The sequence below is a fragment of the Pisolithus orientalis genome (genome assembly GCF_024613125.1).
Source record: "Pisolithus orientalis strain OTSU chromosome Unknown F5J12scaffold_99, whole genome shotgun sequence".
Taxonomy (NCBI): Eukaryota; Fungi; Basidiomycota; class Agaricomycetes; order Boletales; family Pisolithaceae; genus Pisolithus; species Pisolithus orientalis.
In genome coordinates, this window is record NW_026260880.1 from 5,045 (window position 1) to 21,868 (window position 16,824).

The 16,824-nt window shown below is 49.0% G+C and overlaps 4 protein-coding genes across 4 annotated transcripts; 2 read left to right on the forward strand and 2 right to left on the reverse strand.

Annotated features, from left to right (window-relative positions):
• Nucleotides 1–1,514: 1,514 nt before the first annotated feature.
• F5J12DRAFT_728958 (uncharacterized protein) lies at nt 1,515–3,338 on the forward strand (the record flags this gene model as incomplete). The annotated part of the gene is made up of 2 exons (XM_051741927.1): nt 1,515–2,189; nt 2,244–3,338. Coding segments are annotated over 2 exons (1,770 nt in total), but the record flags the coding sequence as incomplete, so codon positions are not given.
• A 5,560-nt stretch (nt 3,339–8,898) lies between these two features.
• F5J12DRAFT_868977 (uncharacterized protein) lies at nt 8,899–10,056 on the reverse strand. Its single transcript, XM_051747093.1, has 3 exons — nt 9,539–10,056; nt 9,012–9,475; nt 8,899–8,954 (listed from the first exon to the last, which is right to left on the reverse strand). Exons 1-2 carry the CDS (start codon nt 9,817–9,819, stop codon nt 9,043–9,045), a joined length of 714 nt encoding a protein of 237 aa, XP_051594386.1. The 5' UTR covers nt 9,820–10,056; the 3' UTR covers nt 8,899–8,954; nt 9,012–9,042.
• Nucleotides 10,057–11,448: 1,392 nt separating this feature from the next.
• On the forward strand, nt 11,449–13,512 carry F5J12DRAFT_579978 (glycoside hydrolase family 61 protein). Its single transcript, XM_051740156.1, has 7 exons — nt 11,449–11,627; nt 11,685–12,065; nt 12,165–12,311; nt 12,366–12,510; nt 12,574–12,809; nt 12,859–12,997; nt 13,175–13,512. The coding sequence occupies exons 2-7, from the start codon at nt 11,916–11,918 to the stop codon at nt 13,285–13,287; spliced, it is 930 nt and encodes a 309-aa protein (XP_051594387.1). The 5' UTR covers nt 11,449–11,627; nt 11,685–11,915; the 3' UTR covers nt 13,288–13,512.
• An 895-nt stretch (nt 13,513–14,407) lies between these two features.
• F5J12DRAFT_775190 (RmlC-like cupin domain-containing protein) lies at nt 14,408–15,797 on the reverse strand. The gene is made up of 4 exons (XM_051742305.1): nt 15,497–15,797; nt 15,308–15,448; nt 15,080–15,256; nt 14,408–15,026 (listed from the first exon to the last, which is right to left on the reverse strand). The coding sequence occupies exons 1-4, from the start codon at nt 15,595–15,597 to the stop codon at nt 14,618–14,620; spliced, it is 828 nt and encodes a 275-aa protein (XP_051594388.1). The 5' UTR covers nt 15,598–15,797; the 3' UTR covers nt 14,408–14,617.
• Between the last annotated feature and the right edge of the window lie 1,027 nt (nt 15,798–16,824).

Consider the following 16,824-nt stretch of genomic DNA (forward strand, 5'->3'; position numbering starts at 1 on the left):
CTCAAATCATCCCACACTACCCTATTCCTACCAACTACACTACCATTACTATTACTCTTAATACCACCACCACCACCACTACTACCACCAATTTCATCCCACACTACACTATTATTCCTATTACCAACTAATCTACCCTCACTACCATTATTCTCACTCGCGGGGTGTCCACGGCGTTATTTCCACATTATTTACCGGGGTTTTCACGCGGGTTATCGACGGGTTATTTACCGGGGTTTTCACGCGGGTTATCGACGGGTTATTTACCAGCGTTTTCACCTGGGTTATCTCCACATTATTTACTGGGGTTTTCATGGCCGTTATCTCTGCCTTATTTACCAGCCTTTTAATGCCCATTATCTCCAGCTTTTCTACTGCCATTTTCATCCCAGTTCACTCCCCATTACTTTTCCTACTTCTCTCACCAACTCACTAATCTCTAATCTCTACTCATCATACAAACTACTAGTCTGTCTTACCACTCCAGATAACCAACCAGTCCCTTATTTTTGCTAGTCATATTCAAGTCAGTCCCTAGTCAGTCAGTAGTTACTACTACATCCCTTCGTAGCTAGTCCACTTTTTTTGCTAATCAACTCACTACTCATCTTCAATCCAAATAACCAACCGGTCCCTTATTTTCCTAGTCCCTCATCAGTAGTCAGTGGTTCTTGCTAACTCCCCTTTTTTGCTAATTACTTGCTAGTCATCTTGTGTCCAGATAACCAACCAGTCCCTCATTTTTTGCTAGTCATATTCAAGTCAGTCGGTAGTCAGTAGGTGCATGCTCACTACTACATCCTTTCATAGTCCACTGTTCCAAATAAGCAACTGCTCACCTATTTTTTTTTGCTATTTGGTAGTCAGTGGTCATTGCTAACTCCACTTTTTTTTGCTAATTACTTGCTAGTCATCTTGTCTCCAGATAAGCAACCGGTCGCTTATTTTTTGCATTCTTAGTGGCTGTGCTGCTTCCCTTCACCAACTTTCTGGTCCCTGTGTATTTATTTCCTCATATCATGGTTCCATGCAGTGGCTGTGTAGTGGCTGTGTAGGTTTCATTCAGTGGCTGTGCAGGTTTCATGCAGAGGCAATGGTGGAGTCTGGAAAGTACAATATTAGCCCCTGATGTGCATGTGAAACCCCTATTGACATGTGCATGCAACAGCCCCTATTGATGCATGCATGCAACAACCCCTATTGACGCATGCATGCAACAGCCCCTATCAATGCATGCATGCAACAGCCCCTGTCAACGCATGCATGCGACAGCCCCTATTGGCGCATGCATGCGACAGCCCCTATTGACGCATGCATGCGACAGCCCCTATTGACGCATGCATGCGACAGCCCCTATTGACGCATGCATGCGACAGCCCCTATTGACGCATGCATGCGACAGCCCCTATTGACGCATGCATGCGACAGCCCCTATTGACGCATGCATGCGACAGCCCCTAATGCGCCGGACTCTGCGCAGGGTCCAGGAAGTAGATTATTAGGCTGGTCAGCCAAAAGCGGTCCCCTTTTCAATGCAAGTGTTGAAGCAGATCCAGAAGTCCATGGAGGCAATCATCCGAGAGGACCCTTCACGATTTGCAAACTATGGTTCCTTCTTCTTTGTCCTGGAATGCAAGGGAATCAAGTTGTGGACGAAAACCACCCTGTCAGGAGCCGTTCAAACGCCAGTCCAAGCTCTCCTCCATGGACTTCCAGCTCTGGATTGGTCCCACATGGTAGACAGGGCCAATGGGGAGCTCTTGGTCGACTTGGGAATCAGCATTCACCCCACATGTGATGAAAAGCTCGTTGGATTGTGGAGACTGGATGCCCTGGAAGCTTCCTTTGGGGCAGGTGGATATTTGCGAGGAAATGCCCACCACACTTGCATGCTTGGACGGTATGGGGGGATCCAAGCAGAGATGTCACAGGAGCGAGCAAGGCAAACTCACATTGCATTCAGAAGTGCATATAATCTGGCCTACGAGGTGATCCGACCCAACGACAACAGCCCCACCTTTGTCATGGACAAGGATGCTTATGCCCTGAACAATGACTTCATTGGGGAATGCATGCAGGCCATCAACATGTATTCTGGAGATGCAAAGAAGAGGTCATATGGGGTGCGAGACGAGTACAGGATGAGTGGGGCTGCAGTGGAGCAGGCAATACTGGTGGTGCCACAAAGGGTGATGCATTTCCAAGCTCCATCATGCTCATATCTGATGCTTCCATCTTTGCAGATGGAAGAGCTTTTAGCCTCCAATCCCATTCTCTGGATCCCGACCAAAGTCTGGTTGGAATTTATGGCTAGACACATCAGGGCCCTCCAGTTGGCTCAGATCTCTCTCAAGGAACTGGAACCACCCAACCTTGGGATTCTGACTGGCATCATCTGCCACATGATTCGGTGCACGTCCACCACTGCAATAATCCTTGACTTCCATGTGAGAGAGTCCATGGCCCTTCTGCAGGTCTCCAGGGTGTGTGAGCGGTTTGGAATGTTCTTCCTTTTGGACCTGGACTTGCATCATGTCCCCCATCTTCCAGAAGTTCAGGATCATGACAACCTGGAGGTGCTCAAGCTGATGGAGGGAAAGTTGAAGAGGGGTGATGGACGACCTGCCTGGCCAAGGATTCCCCCTCTGGACGAAGTGGAACAATTTCCCATTGGCAGCAGACCGACGTGGGCCAAATTGACAAGGACCATCCAACTGCAGCCTTGGTTGATCATGCAGGACTGGAAGTGGTCGGCCCAACTGTCCAGTCTGGGGCCAGTGGTAGGGAAACTTTTCGTTCTGTTTACCTGTCAGCTTTGGATCCAGTTGGATGCGACTTGGCTGACAGGCTCAGAGGGAAAACCAGAGCCAACATCTTTGGAAGAAGCCATTCAGAGTTGGACTCTGAACCAGACCTTCAGGACAATACGTGCCTGTGAATTCAAGGCCTGCAATGCAGAAATTGCAGGGAGTGGAGGGGCTGGTTGCCGACAGTCAAGCTTTGCAGAGAGGGTCAACCTGTTTTTCCCAGGACCCACAGCAGGACAACCTTCACGGAGGTCACCATGGAATGTCTTCTGGACGAAGCCTGGCTATATTTGGGAGTATCACCAGGTGATGAAGAACAGGACACCCCTGGAGGAGTTTGAGGTGCTGGACCACCTTGGCAGGATATTTTCTGTCCTTCAGACATTACCTGATGCGACCAAAGGGAGTGAAAAGAGTCCTGGGAAGACATGGCGGGTGGAGGGTGAGAAGGTGGTTCTGGTGACAAATCCCAAGTTCTACAAGATCGAGGGTATCTCCACCGAGAAGGAACAGCAACAGGCCAGGAGATGAGCATCTCGAGTGGTAAAGCCCAGGAATGCACTGCAGATGGAGCTCCTGGAGCATGCAGGATATGACGAACTGCTGGCTAGCAAGGCCCTCATCTTAGAAAGGCAGAGGCTGAAAGAGGCACAGACTAAGAAGTCATCAAAGGCAAAGAATGCTCGAAAGGCTCCAGCAAGAAGAGGCAAGGCCACCTCATAGAGGGAAGCAGAGGGATGGGGAGGGGGAAGGCAAGGGTATGGGTACAGAGGGAGACAGTGATGAATTCTGTTCATCCAGTTCCCCATGTATCAATGATGTGGTGCCAACTTGTGGTGCACTCTGTGCGCTCGGTCGATGCACTCTGTGCACTCAGTTGATGCACTTCAAGGGGTCCAGCATGCTCTGAGGAGGAGTGGTCAGATGGGAACATTGGTATGTTATAAGATGGATTGTAGTTGTATTACCAGACATGCAATAGACATAGGAGAGTCAGGGAAAGATGGTTAGTGCACTGGAAACAGGTCTCAGGGTGTCCCAGTCAATGTGGACAGGGGCTTTGGTTCTGGATCAATGTTCATTGGTGTTTGTTGGTGCATGTTGCTGTTCATTGGTGTTCGATGGGGTTCGTCCTGTTGTATGGACCTGTGGATGTCCAAATTAGGTCGATTGAGGTGGTCCTAGTGGGGATGAACACCACTTCAAGGGGTCCAGCATGCCCCAAGGAGGAGTGGTCAGATGGAAATGTTGGTATGTTATACCTATGTATGTTATGTGTATTACAAGACATGCAATAGACCTAGGGGAGTCAGCAAAAGATGATTAGTACACTTGAAACAGGTCTCAGGGTGTCCCAGTCAATGTGGACAGGGGCTTCAGTTATGGATCAATGTTCATTGGTGATCATCAGTGTTTGTCCTGCTGTACAGACCTGTGGATGTCCAAATTAGGCTGATTGAGGTGGTCCTAGGGGGACGAACACCATTTCAAGCGATCCAGCATGCTCTGAGGAGGAGTGGTCAGATGGGAACATTGGTATGTTATATCATGTATTTTAGTTGTATTACCAGACATGCAATAGACCCTAGGAGAGTCAGGGAAAGATGGTTAGTGCACTCGAAACAAGTCATAGGGTGTCACAGTCAATGTGGACAGGGGCTTTGGTTCTGGATCAATGTTCATTGGTGTTTGTTCGTGTTTGTTGGTGTTCATTGGTGTTCGATGGGGTTCGTCCTGCTGTACAGACCTGTGGATGTCCAAATTAGGTCAATTGAGGTGGTCCAAGGGGGGACGAACACCACTACAAGTGATCCAGCATGCTCCGAGGAGGAGTGGTCAGACAGGAACATTGGTATGTTTTAAGATGTATTTTAGTTGTATTACCAGACATGCAATAGACACAGGAGAGTCAGGGAAAGATAGTTAGTGCACTCTAAACAAGTCGCAGGGTGTCCCAATCAATGTGGACAGGGGCTTCGGTTCTGGATCAATGTTCATTGGTGTGGGTTGCTGTTCTTTGGTGTTCAATGGGGTTCATCCTGCTGTATGGACCTGTGGATGACCCAATTAGGTCGATTGAGGTGGTCCGAGGGGGGACGAACACCACTTCAAGTGATCTGGCATGCTCTGAGGAGGAGTGGTCAGATGGGAACATTGGTATGTCTTAAGATGTATTTTAGTTGTATTACCAGACATGCAATAGACACAGGAAAGTCAGGGAAAGATAGTTAGTGCACTCTAAACAAGTCGCAGGGTGTCCCAATCAATGTGGACAGGGGCTTCGGTTCTGGATCAATGTTCATTGGTGTGGGTTGCTGTTCTTTGGTGTTCAATGGGGTTCGTCCTGCTGTATGGACCTGTGGATGACCCAATTAGGTCGATTGAGGTGGTCCGAGGGGGGACGAACACCACTTCAAGTGATCCGGCATGCTCTGAGGAGGAGTGGTCAGATGGGAACATTGGTATGTCTTAAGATGTATTTTAGTTGTATTACCAGACATGCAGACATGCAATAGACATAGGTGAGTCAGGCAAAGATGGTTAGTACACTCAGAACAGGTCTCCAGGTGTCCCTGTCAATGTGGACAGGGGCTTCGGTTCTGGATCAATGTTCATTGGTGTTCGTCAGTGTTCGTCAGTGTTCGTCCTGCTGTATGGACCTGTGGATGTCCAAATTAGGTCGACTTTGGTGGTCCTAGGGGGGACAAACACCACTTCAAGGGTCCAGCATGCCATGATGGGGAGTGGTCAGACAGGATCATTGGTATGTTATATCATGTATGTAGGTTGTATTACAAGACATGCAATTGACATAGGAGAGTCAGGCAAAGATGGTTAGCACACTCTAAACAAGTCACAGGGTGTCCCAGTCAATGTGGACAGGGGCTTTGGTTCTGGAACAGTGTTCTTCGGTGTGTGTTGGTGTTCGCCCTGCTGTACAGACCTAGACATGTTCAGAACAGGTCAATTGCAATTGAGCTAGGGGGGATGAACACCATGTCAAGCAGCCCAGCATGCTCCAAGGGGGAGTGGTCAGATGGGAACATCAGAATGTTATAAGATGTATTTTGGTTGTATTACCAGACATGCAATAGACCTAGGAGAGTCTGGGAAAAGTGATTAATGCATTCCACACAAGTCCCAGGGTGTCCCAGTCAATGTGGACAGGGGCATTGCTTCTGGAGTGATGTTCATTGGTGTTCGTTGGTGTTCGTCTGGCTGTATGGACCTGTAAATGTCCTAGCAAGGTCAATTGCAATTGATCTAGGAGGGACGAACACCACTTCAAATGGTCCAGCATGCCATGAGGGAGAGTGGTCAGACAGGAACATTGATATGTTATCTGATGTATTTTATTTGTATTACCAGACATGCAATCGACCTAGGGGAGTCTGGAAAAGCTGATTAATACATTCCAAACAAGTAAACAAGTCCTCCAGTATGTTTACTCAGGGCCATCCATGCTGGACTGATGTTCACAAATGTTTGCCCATGTTCATCAGTGTTTGTCATGGTGGACGGACCAGGACATGGTACTACAAGACCCATGCAAGTGGGCCTGTATGGATGAACACCATTCCAAGTGGGCCAGCATGCTCCGAGGCAGGGTGATCCAGTGGGCATACTGGTATACTATCTGATGTAGATTCTGTATTTCATTGTAATACATGCAGTAATATAGACATACAGGAATCTGGGAATGATGATCAATGTGCTTGAACCAGGTCCCAGGGTCTCCCAGCATTTGGACATGGTCTGGATAGGGGCTTTGGTAAGGGGTTGATGTTGGCTGGTGTTCATCTGTGTTGTCTGTCATTCCCCATATTGTATGGACCTGTACCTATCAACCTGAGAGCAGGGGAAGAGGTTTCCATGGTATGAACACCATTTCAAGTGGTGCAGCATGGTCTCAGCAGGGGTGGTCGGGTGGGCACACTGATAGAATATCCAATGTAATTTATTTGGATTACATGAAAGTCGATTGACCTACCAGAGGCTGCAAATGATGTTCCATCTGCTCCAAAATGAGTGACAGGCTGTCACAGTCAATTTGGACAGAGGCCATGGTGCTGGCTCGATGTTTGCTGGTGTTTGCAAACAATTTCCCATTAGCAGCAGACTGACATGGGCCAAATTGTCAAGGACCATCCAACTGCAGCCTTGGTTGATCATGCAGGACTGGAAGTGGTCAGCCCAACTGTCCAGTCTGGGGCCAGTGGTTGGGAAACTTTTCATTCTGTTTACCTGTCAGCTTTGGATCCAGTTGGATGCAACTTGGCTGAGAGGTTCAGAGGGAAAACCAGAGCCAACATCTTTGGAAGATGCCATTCAGAGTTGGACTCTGAACCAGACCTTTGTTGATATAGATTGTGGTTCCCATTCCTGTGGAACTGAATCCCAGTGTTGCCTAGTGTAGTCTGATCAGGTAGCAACATGTTTGGCATCTTGGGATGATACCTGGCCCAAATGTGAACCCCCCTCTTCAGCTTTGCTCCATCAAAACAATTCCAGATCAATCCAGCTGTCCATACCATGTCTGTGCCACTCGAATGACATGGCAGGACCATTTGGATCACACCAGAAAGGACCCTATGTGTCATTCCCCTCCTCTTATCCTGGGGGTGCTAATTCTGTAATGTTTAGGAAGCATGAAAGCTTGTCAGGAATGGTTGTCCTGGAGGGCCTGAAAGTCACAATGGATGATGACAATGGTAGCAGCATTCCTAGGTGTCAGAATATCCATGAAACATATATTACCCCCCCTCCCCATGTTCACTCCATCAAAACAATTTCAGAGATTGATCTAGCTATCTGAATCATGTCTACTCCATGGGTACTACATTACAAGACCATCAAAATTGCATTACAAAGGTCCCATATTTGTTTCATCGACATACCTGATCCCCTCCTCATACCCCAGGGATGGCAATCCAGTAACATCAGGAGGGGGTGCCAGCTTGCCAGGGATGGATGTCCTGGGTGTTATCAATGCCACTGAAGACAATGGAAATGATTTCCAGCCTCCCAGAAGTATTTCCAAAGAGATACCACTTTGTGGTCTGACCATCCTTCTACCCCCTGTAGATTTTTTTTCCAACCACCAATTTCATTCAAATTTCACCTGGGACATCCCAATGGACATATCTATCGACTCCCAGCATTATTTCCCCCAAATTATGGTCAGGAGTTTGTAATTATAATTCCCCCAGGGGCTGTATAATTGACCCTATGGACAGCTCAGACTAGATTACTGACAGTGATAATGAGCAATATATATTGTACACTGGTATGGGTCAATACTCTTTGGCTGTCTTGGACAGCCACTTGCAACACACAGGTGAGTACTCTTTGGCCATCTTGGACAGCCACCTGCAATGGAGGGTGTAAATCATGTGATTGACTAGTGGAGGTCCACCTCTGGCTGTCTTGGACAGCCATCCACATATGGGCATGTCAGTCACATGACCGATGTGCCCATGGTGAGGGATGGCCATCTTGGACAGCCAACCGGTGTGAGCACACTTCAGTCATGTGACTTGCCTACTGCAGTGCAGGATGGCCATCCAAGACGGCCACGCTGCATGATGGAGGATGCGGTCATGTGATCATGAGCCTGTTGGGCTGGTGGCCATCCTGGATGGCCAAAGCCGCCATCACATGATTGCTCACCCTCCTCATGATGCAATGGGGGCTCAGTTGCCATATATGGAACCCCAGTGCCCAAATAGGAAGTCCATGGGGTTAGGTGTAGGGTCAGCACAGCCCCAGGGTTGGCCGAAAATTCCACCCTACAGGGGCCCATAACCCTAAAATTGCATCAATCTTGAGATCAGCAGATATCCTGCAGTTGCTCATGATCCTGCCCACATCAAACATCCTCAATGTCCATGCCTGCAGTACCAGGTCACCATGACCTCTGACTGCTCTAGACACTGGTGCCTGATGCTGCACACAATGGCATTGAGTCATAGTGGTGATGACATTTATGGGGGTTTTCAATGGGTGGAGCACTATGATAGCCAAAATAGGCAATGGTGGTCTTAGGGCCAGTGTTTGTAAATGGACCATAGCACCAAGGAAAAGCAGACCATAACCTACATAACAGACAGTTTAGATTATTAGTTTGTTTTTTGTCCCAAAACAGTCTATTTAAATTACTTAGTGAAATACTCAGAACAAACACCAAATAATTGTCAACCTCCCCTGCACCCCCTGCTCTCCCCTAATTATATGATTATGTGATAGACGGTCCATGCGACGAATCATCTAAGAGTGGCACAAATGAAAATGTTCGTTTTCGAGGTGGAAGGTTTGACTTGAGGGTCGTGGAAGGCGCAGGCATATATGCTGGTCGCGTGGATACGGGAGGAGGAGGCACGGGGATGTTATGAGGTGCAAGTACCATCGATGACGAGGGCACATTGATATCACGTGACTGGGTATCACGTGCGAGGCAAAGCGCCTTTGGAGGCGATATGGCACCAGGTGGTGTGGACGGAGGCGAGGACATGTGTCCAGTCGACGAAATGACGGTTGGGTTGAGAGGTAAAAGTGGGATAGGTACCTTGGCGAGGAAGACGTTTGCGAATGGCTTGGACGAGAGAACGTCAGCAGGTTGTTCTGCACGGGGAAGCTCGCGGAGCAGCATTTTGAGTTTGAGGACGTCGCTGCCAATTGATTGGAAAGTGTCAACAAAGAACGGGTGAGATGTGTCGTGTGACCCCACTTACTCGTAGGTAAGACGTTGTATCTCAGCGGGCGTCCTATCCCACTCATCAGCCTCATGCACCTCTTCGGTTCCCTCCTCGGAGAACGCAACGTGTTTCTTTATGGGATGCGGAGAGGCATCGTCGTCGTTTGGAGGTGTCGAAGTGCCGGAGTGAGAAGGTGAGTTTTTGAGACATGACCTGATACGAGGCAGAGCTGGTCTACAAGTGGGAGGATCATCGCACGAGACCGTGGGTGGGTCGGATGTGCTGTCGGGCGGGGTGTCGATGTCGGTGCCAGTCATGTTACTGCGTCTACGCGTGTTGGTGTTGGTGGTGATGGTAGTGTAGGGACGAGTTATCCAGTAAGTACTTACTCACAAACTCAACGATGGCGATGATTTGCGGACATGGGAAGGACGAAAAGCCAAATACGCTGTTGGCTGGTTGATCGGACAGACGGACGGGCGACTTCGGAGGAATGTGACATCAAAAATATTTGTGGCACTGACTTGTCCACTTGTACGTTTACATAAAAAGGCTACATAGATAAGAAATGCGGTTTACCAGTACTATAAGCTTATAGCCATTCGCACTACATACCAGGCAAGCATTGGGTTTCCGCTGCATTCCGAGTCAAGTCAGACACTCCCGCCATTCGGTACCAACACCCCCACCGAGACCTAAAAGGGGGCGTTGCCACTAACCCGATTCCGACTCTTCCCACTGTCAATGTCGGTGGGCCCTCGCCGTCGCCCAGGATAGAGTCATGTACATACGTGAAGTACGTCTACATACATACCAGCTGAAGCGCTGACCCTTACACCCCCTCCCCAATTTGCCTAATATCGTCTCCCCTCGCGCATTCGGATGTATCCTCTGTCCAAGTGCCCCTATCCTGAGGGGGCAACCTAGTCACGTTAACCTAACTTTTCATTTTCTCACTACACTTTATCGACGGGCTCTTCATCCCTCCGATTATGGATGACATGACGGACCTTTGTGTTGATCCTGGCTTGATCCTGGCCATTGACAAGAATCCCTTGCGAAGGTGGGCGCATCAGGCGCCGAGTAGACGCTGTGAACAGCATTCCGGCGACATGCCACGTAGCAAATAACGTCTCCCTCGTGAACAAATGCAATCCGAAATAGACATATTACCTACATCCACGAAGATATCCCTTTAGCCGAGGAGACATCGAATTAGAATCAAGGGAGAGCGGTTTCTTAAAAAATGCGTTGTGCAAACGCATCGCCTCGACTGAACGCACACCTAGAAATGTGCATCATTGGCCGTTTTTCTTGGGTTTGGGTGGTCGACTCGTACAATTCTGATCTCCGTCGCGTCGGAAGGGGCCCAGTTACGAATTAGGACTGCAGCTTGCATAGAACTAGTGGTACGGACGACCCGTTGCAAGGCATCTCGACCTATCGTCCTAGCACACTAGTAGGCTGCCACACAGAGGCATAGGTGGCGAATAGCATACTGGGGGTCACTGTCAAGGACTGAGTCAGTCAAGGGCATCATTGTATTTTGCATGGTCCAACTAGCAAGGTGGCAGTCCCTTTGGTGAAGAAAATGATGATCGAAAACGTTATTGGCCTTGCAGTCGTGTGACAACCTAGGATTTGTGAGTCATGAGTGGTTCACGGTGAACGACTAGCTTCTGGTTGCAATACATCCAAACATTCGCGGATCCACGTTCTTCTTCGGCTAATGTTTCTATGGCAGAAGTTACACACGTACTGGAAAACCGTTGCCCACCTGCGTGGGGAACGCATGTCCTCAGCGTTCTGCGGGATGTGAGGACCGGGATTCAACTGTTGTGGTGAATTGGTGACACGGGCCCGCGACCCAGGTCAGGCGAACTGCCTCCGGGCCAGGTATGAGCACACGCCGGAATTGATTCGTCGATCCTCAAATAGTGAAATATCCGACTCGTATTTTCACAGGACTGCGATCAGCTATCTGGCGGGTTGGCATCAATTGAACACCCAACTTTCGGCTACGCTTATGTGAACTGCGGACCTCAAGTTCAAGAGGAGATCGCCGCGTTGCTGGCTGTCGCGAGGTATCCACATGCAAACCTCGCGTTTACGCCGTGGGGCATCCGTTAGTATTGCGCACGCTCAACTTCACTATCCGAGTCAAACCTTGTGATGTATGCAGCAGTTCGGTGTGTGCCATTTTGCGTAGTTGCTTCCATTGTTCTACTTCGCCACGCCCTTCCAGTACTCCAACGGCATGCTTTCATTTGGCCCCTTGATAAGAGCGGCATGACCTACTTGTCGTGCTTTTCCGCCACTGTCCCCTCGTATTCGTTGCATCCCAACCTACCCGTTGAGCGGGCTTTCTTCCGCCTTTCTTTTCTTGAGCAGCTAGACTATTGACGTTCCAACGATGATTACCTTCAATATCGCATCTTTCTTATTTTTTCTATTTCCCGTTTCTGTGTTGGCACATGGTTTCGTCGGGTCCGTCACTATCGACGGGACGACTTACCAAGGCAACATCCCCGGGGGTACAACGAACCCTAGTGTCATTCGACAGGTACTGATCCCTCCCTCCAAGTATCCCAAAATTGTCCTAAGGATAAGGGATCATTTCACCGGACTTGGTCACCCGATCTAACAAATGCACCTTCGTCAGGTTTCGACTATCGATCCTGTTAAGGGTGCTACTAATCCGTCATTGAATTGCGGAATGAACGCCACAGAGGCTTCAGACGTCGCCAATGCTAACCCCAGTAGCCAAATTCTCATTTATTGGGTCGGCGGCTCTACTGGTGATTCAAATGTGCGTCAGAAAACCGACTTTGTGTCCACTCCTGCAAATAATGCCTTCACGTAGTGGCCACACAACGTCGGACCTATCATCCATTACATGACCAAGTGTAGTGGCTCCTGTTCGTCTTATGATTCCACGAATGCCGAGTGGTTCAAGATCTCCGAGCTTGGACTCGAAACGAGCGACACTTGGTATCAAGCTAACCTGGGTTTGTAACATTCCTGTTCTTGCTGTCGATCGAGCCTCATCTGTCTCCTTCACTGACTCCCAGACGTTAAGGAGCCTGCAAATGTTACCATACCTTCCAACATACAACCTGGGGATTACTTACTACGCTCCGAAATCATCTCCCTTCAACTTGCGGTATCTGTCGGCGGTGCCGAGTTCTACCCCGCCTGTATCCAGTTGAGCATCGGAGGTTCAGGCACTGGTGCCCCGCAAAGCAGCGAGGTGTGTCGATTCCCAGGCTGCTACACCGATACGGAAGCCGGAATATACACACCCAATGTCAGTATCACTACCCAAATTCTACACGCGTGTACTGATGGAAACACAGATTTACAACCCTCCGATCAACTACACCTTCCCCGGTCCTCCTGTTGCCGCCTTTGTAAATGCAAGTTCTGGCTCTGGCTCTAGTTCCGGCTCTGGGACACCAAGTGCCGCAGCCACCACCTCACCGACACCTTCAGCGGGTACGTGCTTTTCCTTATTTCAGCCAGCTCTTGTGTTCCCCACTGCTCCTGTATACCTTCCCTCATGCGACCTAATAGTACTCACTAACACATCTTCCGTATATGCGCCGTCCTCCACTCCTCCCTCGTCCATCTTCAATGCGGCACCAACTTTCTCATCTTCGTCTCCATCCACAGGAAGCCAGACATGTAAGCTGGTTTCTCGCTCTAACCCTACAGGAATAGTGGTGAAACGAGGTACGAATCTGAGAACGCACAAACGTAGACCTGCTAGGCGGTGGCGTTACTGAACGCTCTGGTGCCTTGTTCGCGGTACAATGATTCAGCACTGTGCTACCTTCCCGTGTCACCGGCGACTTAGGTGCAGCACAGTCTGCATATGCTGTGGCGTCAGTCCTGTGATACAGATGTCTAACCGTCATTGCTTGCTGTGCAAGCTCAGAAGGCCCTATGTGTCATGCAAAATTATCCCGCGGACAATTTCGTATACCAGCTATTCCACTCTCTCTGTCGTTAGCCAGACACACAGCCTCTCTGTGTCGTCGTCCAGAGGTCGTGGTCTTGTGCGCAGGTCGTGCCGCTCACTCCCTCGTGTTATTATGATTTATTTCACGCTGAGTCCCTCCAGCGGCAGGACAATACTGACAGTAACTCTTGACATGAGGTGACCCTACCTGTAATTCATCACCACACGTGACGTCCATCTCTATGCGGATCGGGGTAGGCATACAACAGTTAACATGAAAGCCGGAATGTTGGACAGTAAAGTGGCAAATACGTATAGCCGCAGAAGTATGCTGACCGAAGGTAGGAGGGAAGGAGTATCCGAGGAAGCATCGTGGTCCAGCTTGACCAGGATTGCAAAAGATGGCGATTATGTAAGTAAAGTGCTTATAAGACGTATGTATACAGCAATGTCTCATCAGAGCTTTCAATCGCGCCTCCGCGACGGAACGCTTCGCACATTGGGAATTTGGGGAGCCTCGACCAACGAGGAGATAGCTGTGATGCCTCGCAGAACTTCTCGAAGATATTCTGCCCCTCCGCAGCACAGATGGAGGGATTTGTGTCACCACCAAGGCCTTTAGTGAGATAGAGCTTCATCTCCAACCCCATAGTAATGGGTGTTTGCCCAGTACTTGGGTTCATTACACATTGATGGTTTCAACATTATTACACACTTGCAAGAGAATTCCAAAGTAAAATAAGAAATATTTTTATAATTCAAATTACAAACCTGTTATAAATTTTTATTCTGAGTGGACTCATAAATTTTGTCCAAAGTTTATATGCTGACATACGTCTAAGTCAGTTTATTCCGGCAAATTTGCAGGTGGCTGTGCCTACAGCCACTGCAAACTAAGTACGTTTATTCCGAAAAATTCGCAGGTGGCTGTGCCCACTGGCTCGCCGAGCATTGCCCATCAGGATTGCGTACAAGCGTACGGATCTCCGCACTAGTGGAACGGGGGCAAGGGAAGCCTGTACTGTCGTTTAGAGTAGCACTTGAGTAGCACGGAGCATAACAAAAATGCCAAATAACTTTCAACACCATGGCGGGAGATAAATACTCATAGCCTCGAAACTGATACGTCTGACAGTAAGTCGAACTAGGTTATATCAGTCTAAATCGAACAGCAAAACCTCTGCCATCCCTTGTCCTACATTCGTCACCTCGAGATCATGACTTTCATATACCAGGTATGCCCCATCGCCCTCCCTCAACTCTACCTTTGAATCTTCAGCACTTGACTTTGAACCAATGCGGATTGCGTTCCCACCGGGCTTTCCTGAGTTGTACCCTGACGTCTGAATTAGATGGATGTACCCTCTCCTCGGTTGTCCTTGTCCTTTTTCCACGTGCCCATGCACGAGGGAAACTCCTGGATCAATCAAGGAGGCATGCATCCAGAGCTCGGAACGAATGGGTGCTGGTCCTTTATCCTCGCGACTGAGAGAGACTGATGAAGAATTATCAGGTGCGACGACGGTCACGAATCGGTTGTGTTTCTCTTCATCGGGAAACTTTCTGGAAAGCAAATAGGTAAGTATAATCACCACATGAGCTATTAAGCGTATTACCTGGTGAAATATGCGGGCTTTTTGTTTCCGTCTCCCGGACGAGCCAATGCCCAGATCTGTAGGAAGTGTACCTCTTCCGAACCGTGTGCCTTCTCAGAGTGCGAGATCCCCGTTCCAGCGGAGGTTGATTGTAGTGCGCCGCGAGACAGGACTTCCGTGTTTCCCATCGAATCTTGGCTACACGAAAAGTAGTTAATATCTATTAGGTGAATGGGAAGAGATAATCACTGTTCGAGTTGTCCGCCAACGACATAAGAGAAAATCTCGAAATGCTGATGGCTGTGCGTCCCGAATCCGGTGCCGGGCGCAACACGGTCCTCGTTAATAACACGGAGAGCACCATAAGAAGCATGTCTTGGATCGTGGTAGCTGAACGATAATAAGATCATGACGCAAATCGCAAAATAGCTTATTCACTTAGCAAAAGAAAAGGTGTGGAAGGTTTTGAGCCACCCATGATCTGCGTGCCCCCTGTCTGTGCTCCAATGAGGGATTATCTGGATTGGATTGCCGGACATGGCTGGCGAAGGTCTGTGGAAAGTCGAGACTGGATGAGCTGACAAGGTGCGTTCTAGTGATGTAGCACCGCTGATTTTTCGTAGGACCTCAGAAACGGCTGTGAGTCTTCGAGACAGCTCACAAAGACGATGGAGCGAAGTGCCAGCGAGGCGAGCCTCGCTTTTGTACCCTCGCTCAAATCGCTGATGAAGCCAGCTTACTGAGGAATCAACAGGAGATTTCCGTTTTAGGTTGAGCAATACTCACGCATTCCCACGATTCGCTACCATGAGGTCATCAATTTTCATCACTCGTCCATTATGTAGACCTTTGGAGGAATGGGCATCGGTCAGCATCACGGAGCTAGAAGAACCTTATTGTATAATCTGGGATCCTGGATTGCGCTCGGAGTCCGTCAGTTAAGCTAATTTTCAGGTAGTTATTCAAGCTTCAAGCACCATGAAGTCCACCGTACGCGGGCAGCCCGTACCTTCTTTACACTTACGCCCGATGGACAGGTACGGTCATCTTATGCAGAATACACCTTCGAAAACAGAAGGGAAAGCCATCCCGTGCAAGTTGCAAACGTGGACCACCGTATCAGTGTAATCGTGCTCTCGAGAGCACCACCATCTTGCCTTGTGGCTCGCCTTCGCCAACAATTTCTTTCTCGTATAGGCTATGGTAAGCAGTAAACTCTACAGCAGGGTCCAAATCGATAGACCAGAATTGATCAACACCCACATAAGCGCTTCTTGAGATGTAGCCAAATAATAACGTTGAATCACGCGTCCGGAATTACCAAAAGTGAACCAGACAGAGCGCATGCTGTGCTCCAGTTGCCTCCCACCCACCGTGCCCAATGCCCTTTCCCTTGCGACCTGTGCAGTTCCGGCATGCCACAATGTTTGGGTCACTATAGTACTTCTAGTAGTACATGAAGTGTAGAGTCTGAGTGCAGACTTCAAAGGGTTTCAGGACCCGTAAAATAGCTACTATTAGTTGTGCACTTGTAATTCTACACTAGTGAGCATCGCAAGCGAGGTAGAGTGCGCGCCGTTGTTTGGCTGCATTCCAAGACTAAAGGAAAGCGCTTATGAGTGCGTTGGTCGATTCTGGTCTATCGACATGGAACCTGCTGTAAGTATTTCGCTTTCTCGCTCGCGCTCAGTTACCCGCACTATTTCCGGGCCGGAGGCTTCTTCTAATCACCTTTGATCGCAACGAGGACAGTCACATGCTCCTCG

Excerpts from the sequence above, each read along its gene's own strand:
- F5J12DRAFT_579978 (XM_051740156.1), top strand. The coding sequence starts at position 11,916 with ATGATTACCTTCAATATCGCATCTTTCTTATTTTTTCTATTTCCCGTT. Across the intron at positions 12,312-12,365 it reads GCTCTACTGGTGATTCAAAT|TGGCCACACAACGTCGGACC; the intron begins GTGCGTCAGAAA and ends GCCTTCACGTAG. Across the intron at positions 12,998-13,174 it reads CTCACCGACACCTTCAGCGG|GAAGCCAGACATGTAAGCTG; the intron begins GTACGTGCTTTT and ends CTCCATCCACAG.
- F5J12DRAFT_775190 (XM_051742305.1), bottom strand. The coding sequence starts at position 15,597 with ATGTCCGGCAATCCAATCCAGATAATCCCTCATTGGAGCACAGACAGG. Across the intron at positions 15,257-15,307 it reads GTTGGCGGACAACTCGAACA|CCAAGATTCGATGGGAAACA; the intron begins GTGATTATCTCT and ends CTTTTCGTGTAG. Across the intron at positions 15,027-15,079 it reads AAGCCCGCATATTTCACCAG|AAAGTTTCCCGATGAAGAGA; the intron begins GTAATACGCTTA and ends TTTGCTTTCCAG.
- F5J12DRAFT_868977 (XM_051747093.1), bottom strand. The coding sequence starts at position 9,819 with ATGACTGGCACCGACATCGACACCCCGCCCGACAGCACATCCGACCCA. Across the intron at positions 9,476-9,538 it reads ATACAACGTCTTACCTACGA|CGACGTCCTCAAACTCAAAA; the intron begins GTAAGTGGGGTC and ends ATCAATTGGCAG.